The sequence below is a fragment of the Anguilla rostrata genome, chromosome 1 (genome assembly GCF_018555375.3).
Source record: "Anguilla rostrata isolate EN2019 chromosome 1, ASM1855537v3, whole genome shotgun sequence".
NCBI lineage: Eukaryota > Metazoa > Chordata > Actinopteri > Anguilliformes > Anguillidae > Anguilla > Anguilla rostrata.
In genome coordinates, this window is record NC_057933.1 from 82327888 (window position 1) to 82341920 (window position 14033).

The window sequence follows — 14033 nt, forward strand, 5'->3', positions numbered from 1 at the left end:
CTTTTATTATAGACTTCTCTCTCTGATTGGGGTCAGGTGAGTGTCCATTCCATGCAGGTTTTTGGTTTAGCCCAGCACTACAACACCTGATTCAACTAATTAACTCATCATGGTCTTCAATCAAGACCTTGATGAGTAGAATCAGGTGTCTTTACGCCTGGGCAAGAACAAAAAACCTGCAACCACTCCGGCCCTCTGTTCAACCTGCTAACAGCCGCAACCAGAGTGTCTCACTGGATAGACCAGAGCTTCTCACTGGATAATAAACTAGAGTGTCTCACTGGATAAACCAGAGCGTCTCACTGGATAATAAACTAGAGCGTATCACTGGATAGACCAGAGCGTCTCACTGGATAATAAACTAGAGTGTCTCACTGGATAGACCAGAGCGTCTCACTGGATAATAAACTAGAGTGTCTCACTGGATAGACCAGAGCTTCTCACTGGATAATAAACTAGAGCGTATCACTGGATAGACCAGAGTGTCTCACTGGATAATAAACTAGAGCGTATCACTGGATTGACCAGAGTGTCTCACTGGTTAGTAGACCAGAGCGTCTCACTGGATAGACCAGAGTGTCTCATTGGGGAGAGCTGAGATTGTCGTGCTATGATTTATGTTGGAAACAAAAACACAGAGTAGTTAGATTCTAACCGTAGTAGATGTGTTACATTTACATCAGCGTGTACAATATTAGTTTCCCCCAGTGGCCCAAGGGGGTAGCCCCTCCCCCCCTCTAAGGAGCGGCCTAAACACCGCCGGCCAAAAAATCCCGAATAAGCCCCAGGGTTTCCAAAAAAGTCCCAAAAGGGGACCCCAAAAGCGCTTTCCCCGGTTGGGCCCTAGCCCTCCAGTCAATTGAGAAACTGAACCCCCCTGCCCACTCGTCTCTCAGCCAAATGGGGACGCCCTGCAAAACACCCGGTCCCCTCAATGACCAGGGGGGGGCGGGCGGGTGGCCGCCCGGGGCCAAAAGCGCTCACGAGAAACCCGGGTTCAGACGGGGGGACATGAAAACGGGGGCGGGGGTCCTTCCCCCCCCCCCCCCCCCTTTAGCGAGGAAGTGCAGGCACCATGAACAGGGTCTAACCCTTTCGGATGGGGTCTCAAAGGGGCCCCAAAAACAGCGAGGGCGAGCTCACGAGACTTTTACCCGGGAGGGGGGGATCCCAAAATGGAGCCACGCCCGTTGGGCAAAAAACCCGATTTGGGAAAGGGACGGGGCCCGGGGGCGCCCGTTTGCCCAAATTTTTTTTCTGCTAGCAAGGACGAAAGGGCGACCGGGGACTTTTTTTTTTCCAAATCGCCCCCACACCGCCGACAAGGGAAACCCGGGGGCCCGGGAACCCCGATGTCCCTCCCCGTTCCGGGAACAGAGGGGGGCTGATAACCCCCAAACTGAGGACCCGTGGATGTGTTTTCCCCGCCTCCGCCCCGCATGCTTGGGTAACTCCCGCCCCCGCTCCAGCTCAGGGTAAGGGGGGTTAAAAGATAGGGAAAGGATTGATGGATGTTTGTAAAGGCAAAGCCCTCGATCTTTGCACAACTTTGTGTTTGTAACCGGAATCATTTTTGTAAACTGGTAGTTTTTTGTTTATTTTTTAAAACGTAAAAATGCAAAAAAAAAACATAATTTTGACATTTGAATTTCAATAAAACAAGGGGGGGGCCAAAAAAAATGAGGGAAATTCCCCCGTTTTTTTGAAAAGGGACTATGGGTCCAGTCCAGGCCCCCAAAAAGGGAGGCCCCTGTATATTTTTTTCAAAGCTTGTATCCGATTAAATCCCAAAAAGTGGGATACCCTTTAGGAAAAGGGGGCAGATCTGCCCTTCTACTTTTTTTATTTAATGGAAGATTTCATTAGCGAAAATATTCCGGGAACCCCCCCCTGTCTGAAAGGCTTTTTTAAAACTAATGGTCCATTAGCAAAGCCCCGAGGCCCGATCCCTAATCTCTCCCCTTTAAGTTATTTTAAAATTTTCATTCAGTCAAAACTACGTTACCAATATTTTGTGGGGCAAAAAAGAAATTTAAATGGGATAAAAAAAAATAAAATGCATTTTCCGACTAATTAAAAAGATTTTCTGCGGCCTTTTCCCTACTTCATTTTCAAGTAAAAGGGCTGTTTGGTCTCTGGGGTTTCCCGGAAACTTTGGAGCCTCTTTATAAACCCCAAAGAACCCCCTTTTGGGGGGGGGGCATGCACACTAACTCACCCGTGTTGGGGCTTTGTATAATTGTTTTTTTTCTGGTATTTTTTGCAAATAAAAAAAAAAGAAACTCTGACAGGGTTTTTTCTACTGGTTTAAAATTTTTACAATTTTAAATAATAATCAAAACCCCGTATTTGTTTTTTTGGATAAAAGGGGTTTCCAATCCCGAAAGCAGGCCCCTGCTCTCAAAACCTTGTTTGGGAATCCCTCCTCCCCTGTGCGGTAAAAATTTGGTTTTTTTTGGTTTTTTTTTTACCAAAATGTAGTTCTGATGTTTTCCCGTCGTCATATACAGCATTTACAGCATGGGTTTTTCCCATTTATTAAATCCCCCTTTATTTAAATCAACAAAGAAAAAAAGGAATACATTGAAATTGCATTAAGAATGTAATAATTCATATAACAAAAAATGTTTACAAATACCCCCATTTAAAAGTTTGTGGGAAAGTTTCTCACGAAAAGGGGAAAAAAACCCAAACCTTTTTTAAAATGAAAGTTTTTCTTACACCCCAAACTTTAAAACTGGGGACAGAGGCATGATATAAAATCTTGGCTTTTTCTAAAAAACAGAGCTGGTTTATTTTTATGTTGCATTCTTAGAATGACACAGGACCTTTTCTCTTTAAATTGCTTTTTTTGCTACGGGTTCCCAGCCCAAAAAGGTAGTACAAGCAAAACTTCCTGTCCTTCGAATCTCACTTGGGTTGGCGGGTTAAAGGCCCCTCCTTTCTTTAATCAGTTTTGTATTTAAAAAAAATTCAAATTTAAAATTTAGTTCCATAGGTTTTTTGGGGAAATTAGGGACTTTTTTTAAAGTTTTTTTAATTGTATCCCTAGCGCAAAATTTTCCAACACATCTTGTTTTTAAAAAGGGCTTTTTTGGGGCAGGGTTTTTGGTATGTGCCGTGTTTTTTGGGGCATGTGGGTGTGTTGTGGGTTTTTTATGTATATTTTTATAAATTTTTTGTTGGGTGGTAGGGGTTTTCGCATGGGGTTTGTGGGGCCCGTTCGTGCGTGTTGGTGTATTGCGTGTTTTGTTGGGGGCCCGCATGTGTGTGTGTGTGTGTGTGGGGTTGGGGGTTTTTCAGGGGGTTTAGCCAGTGGGGGTGGGGATTTGGCTTACCCCACGGGGAAAAACCCGTGGGCCCTTAAAAAGGGTTTTTTCATAGCTGACGGGAAATTACCATATCCCCCCCTCTCACACCGTTTCAGAGAAAAATTTTTTGACTGTGTAAAACCCCCCTAAAGGGCAGTTAACATAAAGGGAAATTTTTTTCGGGTTAAAGCTAGGTTCGTTTGGGAAACGTTATTAATGATGAGATTTTACACAATTAACAACCGGAGCCAGAAAGTAAATGCCCCCAAAAGGGGTTTAAAATTTTAAAAAAAGTGTAAAGGCCCCCAAAGTAAAGCCAGCATTTTCTTTTCACCCTTCAACCAAAATTTTATTTGCTTTTTAAACAATGGGCCTGAGGGTTTTAACTGCATTCACTTTCCCTTAATTTTAAATGTCTTCTTTTCAGGGGGTTTTTTTAAATTCCCAAAAATTTGGGGGTTTTAAAATCCCGTTTTGTTTTGGGGTTTGGGGGCAACCCCTTTTTTAAAAAAAAAATATCAAAAAAAAATGTAATTTCCCCAAACACAATTTCCCACCCAAAACCGGAGTGGAGTTTTTGGGGGAAAAAAAGGGGGTAATCAAAGGGGGGTTTTTCCTCAATGGGTGAAAATGAAACAATTTGGTCAAGTTGGTCGGCTCGCCATCTCCCTCGTCAGGGAGAGAATCCTAGGTTCACAGGTTTCTTCTAGGGTATCCAAAAATCCAGCCTGTATGATAACAGGCTATTATAACAACTGCATACTTTTCTCAATCTTAGTTCTTTTCTTTAAGGCATCATTGTAACCTCAAAAGTGTAAAAGTGTTACCAGTAAACCAAATAGTACTCTTTATAAATGCTCAACTGTACAGTTTCCTTTTATCAAATATTCTATCACTCTTTAACCATTTATCATGAATTATGATCAAGGTATTTTCCCATGTAACTATAGCAAATCATGTTTAAACCATGAACTCAATATAAATACATGGCAATAAACCTTTAACAATCAAGTAAATCATTAGTTGATTGTAAAATCATTTAAATGCATGTGAACTAACCCTATTGCATTGTCATGCACAATGGAAGATATGGCTACATCATATACACCACTGTAGTGCACTTGCTAAGTGCTAGTGCATGGTTTCTAACAGTACTGCATTAGCTAACTCCAACAAGATTACATGGCACATTCATACACGTATGATAGAACTACTATAACAGTGCCATTCACGCTTTCAAATAGCAACATTCAACTTTATGTGAGAGAAACTCAATAGCTATACATACCACGTGTGGCTAATGCTATTTTCAAGGAAACGCGGAGTTAATAACACACGTGTGGCTGCTACAATGGCGATACTTTAGATAAATTTAAAATATAAACTCACCGAGATCCCAAAGGAAGAAACTGAAGTGTGCAAACTGAAAAATGCCCAGTGTGGCTAACGCTATTTTCAAGGAACACGGAGTTAATAGCACACGTGTTGCTGCTACAGTTAAGATACTTTAGCAAAACTTTAACATGTAAACGCAAGGAAAAAGATCCCAAGGAAAGAAATTGAAGTGTGCGATCTGGAAAATATTTGGTCCCTGGGTCATTTAAGGAGCTGCTCTTTAGGTTTACCGCTTAAATTAATAATTATGATTTTCTACTTCTGATCGTCTTTTTCTCTCTCCCGTTCTCCCCTCTTGCTGTGCACTCTCTCCTGTGCGACAAACAGTCTCAACCAAGTCCCTGGGAGTGGGCGGGGCTAACTATTTTCCAGAATAATCTTAAGACATTACTACCTGTTACAGCCAATAAAACTAATGAGGGATGCAGAACAAGTCCTCCTAACCCGTTAGGTAGGGAGCCTCTCTTCCTTAAAGCTACAGGACCCTTTTAAAGCGTTGCTATTTTTTCTAACGGGTTACAACTGGAACAGTAAACAGGAGGGTGAAGACCTGTCCAAGGACCCAGAGTACTCTGACCGTGTGGAGTACCTGGGGAATAAGAACAGTGACTGCACTTTTAGAATAAACCAGCTGAGAGAAAGTGATTCAGCAATATATCGCTTCAAGTTCCTGCCCGACCGTTATGGTGGAAAATATACTGGTCATTCTGGAGTCTCGTTGACAGTTACAGGTAATTCTAAACTTGCTTTTTATACTATTAACTGGCAATACTCCTAATTATTTTCTAATAGAAAACAGAATGGTCTTTTTATCATGTTGATTCTTGTGTGCAGGTCTTCGGGTGAAAGTGACAGAGAATGAGGCACAGAGTGTAACACTGACCTGTAGCAGCACCTGCACTTTGAGTGGCAGCCCAACCTTTACCTGGTACAAGAATGGAAAAGTTGTGCCCTATGAGTATAAATACTCTCTCAATTTAGCCAGCACTGATGATACAGATCTCTACTCCTGTGCTACAGGAGGAGTGACTTCCCCTGCAGTCAATGTGAAATGTGAGTGTCTGCCCACATTCTGTTTTATTGGGAAATAATGCATGCAGGGCCGGCCCGAGGCATAAGCGAACTAAGCGGCTGCTTAGGGCCCCCGTGGCCACCAGGGGGCCCCCATGCGGTATTCATCCCCTATCGCAAAACCAGCATTAGTAATTTAAAATGGAATGACAACCGAATATTTCATAACAACGTAACTCATTTTGAAAAAGCGATGATGCAGCTGAACATTAATGTAGCTTTAAAAGACATGAGAACAGGGCAGAAGAGCAACCTGCAGATAGTGATTAGGAAATTGAAATTATTGTGTTTACAAACAATGTCGGATCAAGGTAATCCTAAAATGCCCTCATTGGAAAGATTGCATTTGAATAATAGCTGTCAAACAAAATGTCATTATAATACACATTTGTAATTGTCCATTCTATCCTTACAGATATATGATAATGTTTAATGTGTGAATTTTTATTCAAATATTATTTATTTTATTTAATTCACAATGAACTTGCATTTACTTTGAACTGCCACAGTAAAACTGCCAGGACCTTTTCTCTTTCAGATGCTCCTAAAAACACCTCAGTATCAGTGATCCCCTCTGGTGAAATAGTGGAGGGCAGTTCAGTGACTCTGACCTGCAGCAGTAATGCCAACCCACCAGTGCAGCGATACACCTGGTATAAGAATAATAGAACTGTATCCTCAGTGACAGGTGTTCCAGAGCACAGTTACCACCATTAAAACCATCACACTTTAGGATATAAATCTCAAAGTGCTGTGTGAGTAATTCTGTACTGTCATTTAGAATGGCTTGGATGGGCAGCATCTTCAGTGAAAATAGCCAATGCATATAATTCTAAATGTTGCAGCCTGTCTGTAAAAACTGAAAAGGGGAAGAACATGCAGTCAGATTATAATGCCTTATCCAAAAACCTCTGATATCTGTTTGGCTAGGCTCTATACCTACATTTCCATTGTAGTAATAGAGTGTAGCATTCGGCCCGCCCAAGAAGCGGATTGGCCTGTCCAACCATGCTGTCCAAGCACGACATCGTACATCTCTGTATAGTGCAAAGGCGTAAGGTGCTACATTGCCAGATGATAAAAGACGCAGGCATGTCTGAATTTTCTTGTGCCTTCTTTAAGAAAACATTGCGCAGCATTGCTTTGGAATACCGCTTCTTTAATTTCAGTGAGGCAAGATATCCTATATAGTTTGTAGTACAGTAACTTGGCATCATTTTGATATCAATACTTTTAATGGCAGGCCTAGATTTAGCCAGTTTGAATTAATGACTTATAGACAGTGCTTTGTATGTGTGAGTAACTTGGCATTTTTGTACACTGAAAATGTGTTTTTTATGAGATAATACAATGCCCTGTAGTTGGCGGTATCACCCATTATCAGCCACCAAATAATTTTTAAAAGAGTGGGGAATGACTGCATGTTTTCACCACGTTATGCCAGCCAATCCAGAGAACAAGCATTCCATTATCAGACAGATTGAGATTTTGGGGTCTCAGTTGACTTCAATCTTTAATTGAAATGAAATGCTGGACCATTTACAGTAATATGCATTCATACATTTATTGTGGGTGCTGTACAATGTGGAATTTTGTTGAATAACTCAGTATATTGTGTTATTGTATTTCTTCTTCTCACTCAGGTGTAAAGGTTGAAATGAAGTCTGACATAAGGAGAGAGGGAGAGTGGGTGACACAAACTTGTAAAATCACCTGCACTGGCCTGACTGGCAGCCAAACATTCATCTGGTACAAGAATGGACAATCTCCGTTTTACACCGCCCAGAAATATGAAAATCATAACTACCTTCAGTTCAAAGCCAGCAGTGGAGATGCAGGCAGCTACTCCTGTGCAGTAAGAGAATCTCCCATCCCCAGCAGTGACTCTTTGTGAGTATTTGAGGACAAACTCATGCATTTAACTTTACTGAGTGTCCTTTGTTACTAATTTTGAAAAGCGGTGATGCAGATTGATTTTCTGAGTGTTGCATTGACCTTCCTACCTTTATGCATGCACTTATTTTACACAACTCTGGATTAAAGTCTCTGCTATATGTTGCACACTCATTAAGATGACTCTTAAAGCACGCATGTTGTTGAGGGTTCTTTATCAAAACTCTGCAATATCCAATACAATGCACAAAAGAATGATCACTTCGTAGTAGCATGTTTCACTTTCACTGCTTTGGCAAACACTCAACTCTGTGCACCAAAATAATAACACAGTTATTATATTATCATCACATTAACATTACTAACTTATTTACACCTCTTGTTCCACCCTCCAGTCCAGTTGGTGGCGGTAATGCACCTATACGCTGGAATACCACCGCCAATAAACACCAAAGAAGAAGAACTTCAATAAACCATCTGCAAGCTGTTTATGTTCTACAGCACCAGTTAACTTCACAAGCAACTGTTAGCTAGCTTGCTTGCAGGAGTAATGAAAAGCTGACAGTTTGGTCATTTTGAATACACGATGGTCATGCAGAAAGTTGGTTAACTGGCTGTTAGAAACCAGTGATAATAGCACTAATGTGATTTAAACTTGACCAACTAGTTATAACGTAACTACTTGGATACCTCGCTTGATAATTTGCCCCCTTCATCGCAAACAGAAGAAACAATTAAAACGTTGGCAGCTGCTATTGTCGTAGCCCTGCAACACATAACCTACTAGCTAACGTTAGTACCATTTACTGTATACGTTATAAGGACGAGTACTCGGTCGGGAGCTAACGCCACGGATTGTCTGCGATTCAGGTTAACGTTTGTGGTCGGAGTTTTGACGCTTCCTGTTAACTAAAATAATAATAATTATCTCAATAACCCATTTACACTGGTCATATCCCATACATCCATCACTGACATCAGGTAGGCGAACGATATTCCCGCGAAGTAGCTAGCTACATCTCTGCTATGGCTAATCATATTGCTAGGCCCCACTCCACATGCGCCACGTTAGCTAACTTAGTCAAAACACTCTAGTTCCTCAAAACACATTATACACATTTCCCTCCTAATACAGTGGCGCTGCATCACTTATAAACCATTATCTCACCTGCAATATCCAATACAATGCACAAAAGAATGATCACTTCGTAGTAACATGTTTCACTTTCACTGCTTTGGCAAACACTGAACTGTGCACGGAGACATCCCATTTCCTTCCCAAGCAGCTCCGCTACTGCCCTCTGCTGTGCATTGTGAGTACTGCATACTCAGATAGCCATAGATACCTGACCCAGATGACCAATATACAGGAATACTAACAGTAAAATAAAAGAATACATCCCACAGCCGCTATACCTAAATCTAAACAATGTAAACTAAAACAAGAAAATAGGGAATTCAATGTAAATTGAAATGCTATATCTGTTTATTTATAGCAGGAGATAAGACAGTGCTCGTATGGACAGTTGTTGGAATCTCTGTGGCTTTTGCACTCTTTACTGTCATGGTGTGCACAAGGTAAATGTTTGCAATGCAAACGCATCTGGGTACCAATCATCACTGAGAAGACATTATTATAGATATTCACCATTAGATGTCAGAGAGATATGCAGTATTTTTACTAATTTGCCGTTGAATTCAGAGGAGCAGGTGGGAATGTTATGACAGAATGTCGTCTGGGGTGGCTGATCCACAGCTCCTGAAGGTCTGTTACTCACCCCCCCCCCACCTCCCCCTTTTCAGCAGGAAGAAGAGCACCAACAGAGAGAGAGGGAGGAGCAGACGCTCTCGTACTGTAAGTAACAAGTTCCCACCTGGATATTCTCACCATTATAACCGTACCAGCCGTTCAGAAAAGCAAAGGACAGTTCTGTGTACATGCTGTATTTTTATGAAACTACAAAGTCAGTGGGTCTGTGCTGGGCAGAAGACACAAAGCACAGATACACACCAGGAAAGTTACAGTTCATCCAGTTCATCACTGTGTGATGCAGTCATTTTCAGTCTTCCTCCTTATTTTTATTGGTTTAACCTATTGAGGAATATTCCCCACTTAACTCTCAATATGTTGAACATGTATCTGTGGAAATTATTTAGTGTGATTTTTTGAAATGTGAAAAATATACTTCTGTAGTGTAAATGCTTCAAGTGATTCTGAGATATATAATCCACTAAGTCAACAGAGGAATCCGTTCTCGGGACTAACAGAGTGGATAGGGAATGCAAGGGACTGTGTGGCCACTCTGGTTCCCTTTTAACAGTGCAACTGGAGGCGCACTTATGTGTGACTGAGTCTCTTCCTGTGTCTCACCTCAGAGCAGAGCCTTCAGAGAGTGACAAACGCAGCCAGCGACACAAACTCTGCGCTTCAGAGAGCTGACGAGGCCTCAGTGTGGGATTAAAACACACAGAGGAGAGAATCTGCAGAGAATGAGAAATGGTGGAGATCAGGGTGAAAGAGTCGCTTTTTGTCTTTAACTTTACAGAACTGCTGTCTGTTTCTGCTAGAATCTCCATCTTATGAAGAGCTGTTGGTGGAGGATTTTTCCCAAGTACTGTAACCCTGCTGCAACATGCATGTTCATGTAATCCTGCTGCAACATGCATTGTCATGTAACCCTGCTGCAGACATGCTCCTGTGACACCGTTACACGTTTATATAACTCTGTTACACACATGCTTATAACTCATGTACATGCGCATATATTCTCTCACATTGAATGGGAAGATTATAATGCAGATTAATGTAGATTATATTCTCAAGTCACTTTTAAAGGCAAGTCACTTTAAAGGCAAAAAAAACAGTGTTTTTGTTTCACGTTTTACATTGCCTTGTTGTATTGAGCCCATATTTACTGTTTCTGTCTGTTTAGCTATTTGAAATAATGCATATTTTTAGTTGTTTTCTTTACATACATTGTTTTATTTTGTGTATTACTGTATTACGGTTTATTTGAGCATTTTAAAGCACTCAAACCTATGTTCTGAAAAATACTATCATTATTTTCTACATATGGCCATTATGTTTTGCCTGCATATCCCCCCCCCCAAAAAAAATAATTAATAAATAAATAAATAATAAATAATAATAAGTTCCATTTTTTTCACATGTGAGGATCTAGTTCATCTCTTTGAAATGGTGAAAGATACAATAACTAACACAATACCGTACAAGAGGTTGTATGTAGTAAAAGTCATCCTTATGAAATATCAGCATTGAAATTTCAACTAATTATGGACCGTATAACTGGCAAAGCAAAACCAAAGTTCTAAAAGGTCGCATGAACATCAACGACAGAAACAGTGCTGCACCAGCAGAACTGAACAGAGATGTGAAATAAAATAAAGAATAGTACAGGCTGTAGGAAGTGAGCAGCGCTTTAACTGTCTGTGGTCAGGGTGGCACTCGTCTGAAATTAGGCAGCTTCACCCACAGCCGTGCCCGCTACTCCTCTGCACAAAAGAGCCAAGCAGGGGCACCTCACAGTACCCGCTTTGAGGCCCCAGAGCAGTGCTCCAGGTGGAGATGGAAACTGCAACCTCAGAGCTCCCAGAGCCACACTCTGGACCCCCAAACCACCATACTGCACTGCTGCGATACACAAAGATACGAAAACTACGCCTGTCCACTCCTTTCATCTTCTGTGAAAGTACAGTGCGTGCAATCTTTATGTTAATAAGCGGGTTATAGGCTAAGCTACAGCAGTGTTTTGTTGATGTTTCGGCTTCATGTCAAAAATTTGATGCATGAAACATAAACACGACTGAGCTACATATGGTAGCAATGATAAATCATGCTGTTTGTGGCAGTAAAATTTACCTAGGAGGGATAGATGGATTCAATACATTCAATATATCTGTAGATGAGGCAATTATTAAAATAGATGAGTCCTGTATGTACATTTCAGATCAATTTCTTGTAAGATCTTTTACTAAATGGAATTAATCTGGTTTAGGTAATGGATTTTGTATAGGGCTCCTGGCTGTATGAATGTTTAATTGTGCCTGATGCCTATCACACCTTTTACAGTCACTTTTATATTATCCTCTACTGTACATGTATTGGAATAGGGGTGGCACGGTGGTGCAGTGGGTAGCACTGTCCCTCACAGCAAGAAGGCACTGGGTTCGAATCTCGCCTTGGGGCCTTTTGTCGGAGTTTGCATGTACCCCGGGTACTCCGGTTGCTCCCACGGTCCAAAAACATGCAAATTGGCCAATTGGAGACTCTAAATTACCCATAGGTTTGAATGTGTGAGTGAATGGTGTGTGTTCCCTGCGATTGATTGGCAGCCTGTCCAGAGTGTATTCCTGCCTCTCGCCCAGTGCATGCTTGGATAGGCTCCAGCACCAGCTCCAGCTCAGGATAAGCGGGTATAGATAATGGATGGATTGATGGATGTATTGGAATAGGCAAAGCCTCAGATCTTAGCAACAGTTTGTGTTTTGTAAACATAGTAGTTATGTTTATTGTATAAGAGTAATATGCAATAATGAACATAATTATTGACATCTGAATTTCAATAATACAGTGGGGGCAAAGAAATGAAAATTACCTAGTCTTTTTGACAAGGCACTACTGGTCCAGTCCAGACACAAAGCAAACGACTCTGTATATTTTATTCAAAAGTTTGTATCTGATACAATCTAAAACGAGTATCACCTTCAGGAAGTGAGTCAGATCTATAACACATTCTACTTTTATATTTAGTGTGAAGCATTGTATTTGCGATCACATTCAGCCACACAGCTCTGTCTGCATGGCTGTTTAATACTAATGGCTCATTAGCAAAGCACTGACGCCAGAACAGGACTCTCTCCTGGTAAGTGCATTATCATATTTCATTTAGTCAAAACTACGTCACACTATTTTGAGGTGCAAGAAGATTAAACTGGAATCAAATATAAAATAAAATGCATTTTCGGACTATAAATGATTGCTGCCCCTTCGATACAAATATCATTCATCAAGTAAAAGGCTGTTTGAGTCTCTGCTTTCTGGAATCTTTGTGAGATCTTCATAAAACACAAAGCATTTATGTCACGGTACGGGTAGGGGGGACCCAAACGCAGAGGAAAAAAAAAAAACACAAACTCAAAAGGGAAAATTAACAAAGACTTTACTAACACGACAGGCAAACAAGTAGGGAACAGACAAGGCCACAATGGGCAAAAACACAAACTCAAAAAATAATCTAATGAAACAGAAAACAACAGGAACTCAAAAACACAGGCAGGGCAGAACACGGGAAGGCAGAGCACAAGGGAAGGTCAAACAAAACACAAGTCAGGAACAAAATGCAGGCAGGTACATACGGTTTACAACAAACAGAATTCGGGAACAAACACAAGGAACCAGCACCCGAGTCAAGGGGACAAAGAACTTAAATAGACAAGGGGTAACAAGACACAGGTGAACTCAAAAAACAATCAAACCAGAAGGAGGGGATAACAAGACACAGGTGGGAACAATGATGGGATAACGAGACAATTGAAAACATCATACAATTAACAGGGGGGGAGCAGGACACAAAACAGAAGTGCCGCCATCTGGCGGCCCAACAAGGGAAACACAGACAGGAAAACAGGACCATGACAATTTATGGACATTAGCAGCACATTAACTCACTGTGTGTGCTTGTGTAGTAATTGTTTTTCTGGTATTTCTGCTAATTAATAGAATACTCTGACAGTTTGTTCTGCTGTCATTTCACAGCGTAATAATAATCAGACTGTATATGTGTATTGTATAAATTTTAAATCTGATGCAGCCATGCTCTTCAATACCTTGTTGGTAATCATCCTCTCTGTGTCAGGTAAATGATTTGTGTGTTTTTTTTCCAAATGTAGTTCAGATGTTTCAGTCTGCATATACAGCATTTATCAGCATGTGTTCCTGTTTATTAGTCTCCCTTCTCTAACTCAATCAGAAGCAACAAAAGTGAATACATTGAAATTGCATTAAGGAATGTATATAATTAATATAAAATAATGTTCTACAGTACATTAGTTTAGAGTAGTGCAACATCGCTCATCTGAAAAGAGAGGGGAAAAAGAGAGAACCTTTAAGATGAAGTTCCTCTTCACACTCAGCGATGAAACTGAGACAGAGGCATGATATAAATATCTGTGGCTGTTCTAATTGATTGTGCATGTTGCATTCTTAGAATGACACAGACACTTGCTCTTAACTTGCTTGGTTTGCTACTGCATTCTAGCAAAGTTAGCTACTAAGCAAGACTTCTTGTATTCCGGTGCGTGTGTGCGTGCGTGCATTTGTGTGTGTGTGTGTGTGTGTGTGTG

General features: G+C 41.0%; 1 protein-coding gene across 1 annotated transcript in view; it reads left to right on the forward strand.

The window, feature by feature from the left end:
- LOC135237959 (B-cell receptor CD22-like) overlaps positions 1 to 10772 on the forward strand; it is a 174649-nt gene extending 163877 nt beyond the window's left edge. The window contains exons 12-13 of the mRNA XM_064305555.1: positions 9474 to 9525; positions 10047 to 10772. Coding sequence (XP_064161625.1) covers positions 9474 to 9525; positions 10047 to 10067 — 73 coding nt within the window. The 3' untranslated portion in view covers positions 10068 to 10772. The remainder of the gene's footprint in view (positions 1 to 9473; positions 9526 to 10046) is intronic.
- Positions 10773 to 14033: the final 3261 nt, after the last annotated feature.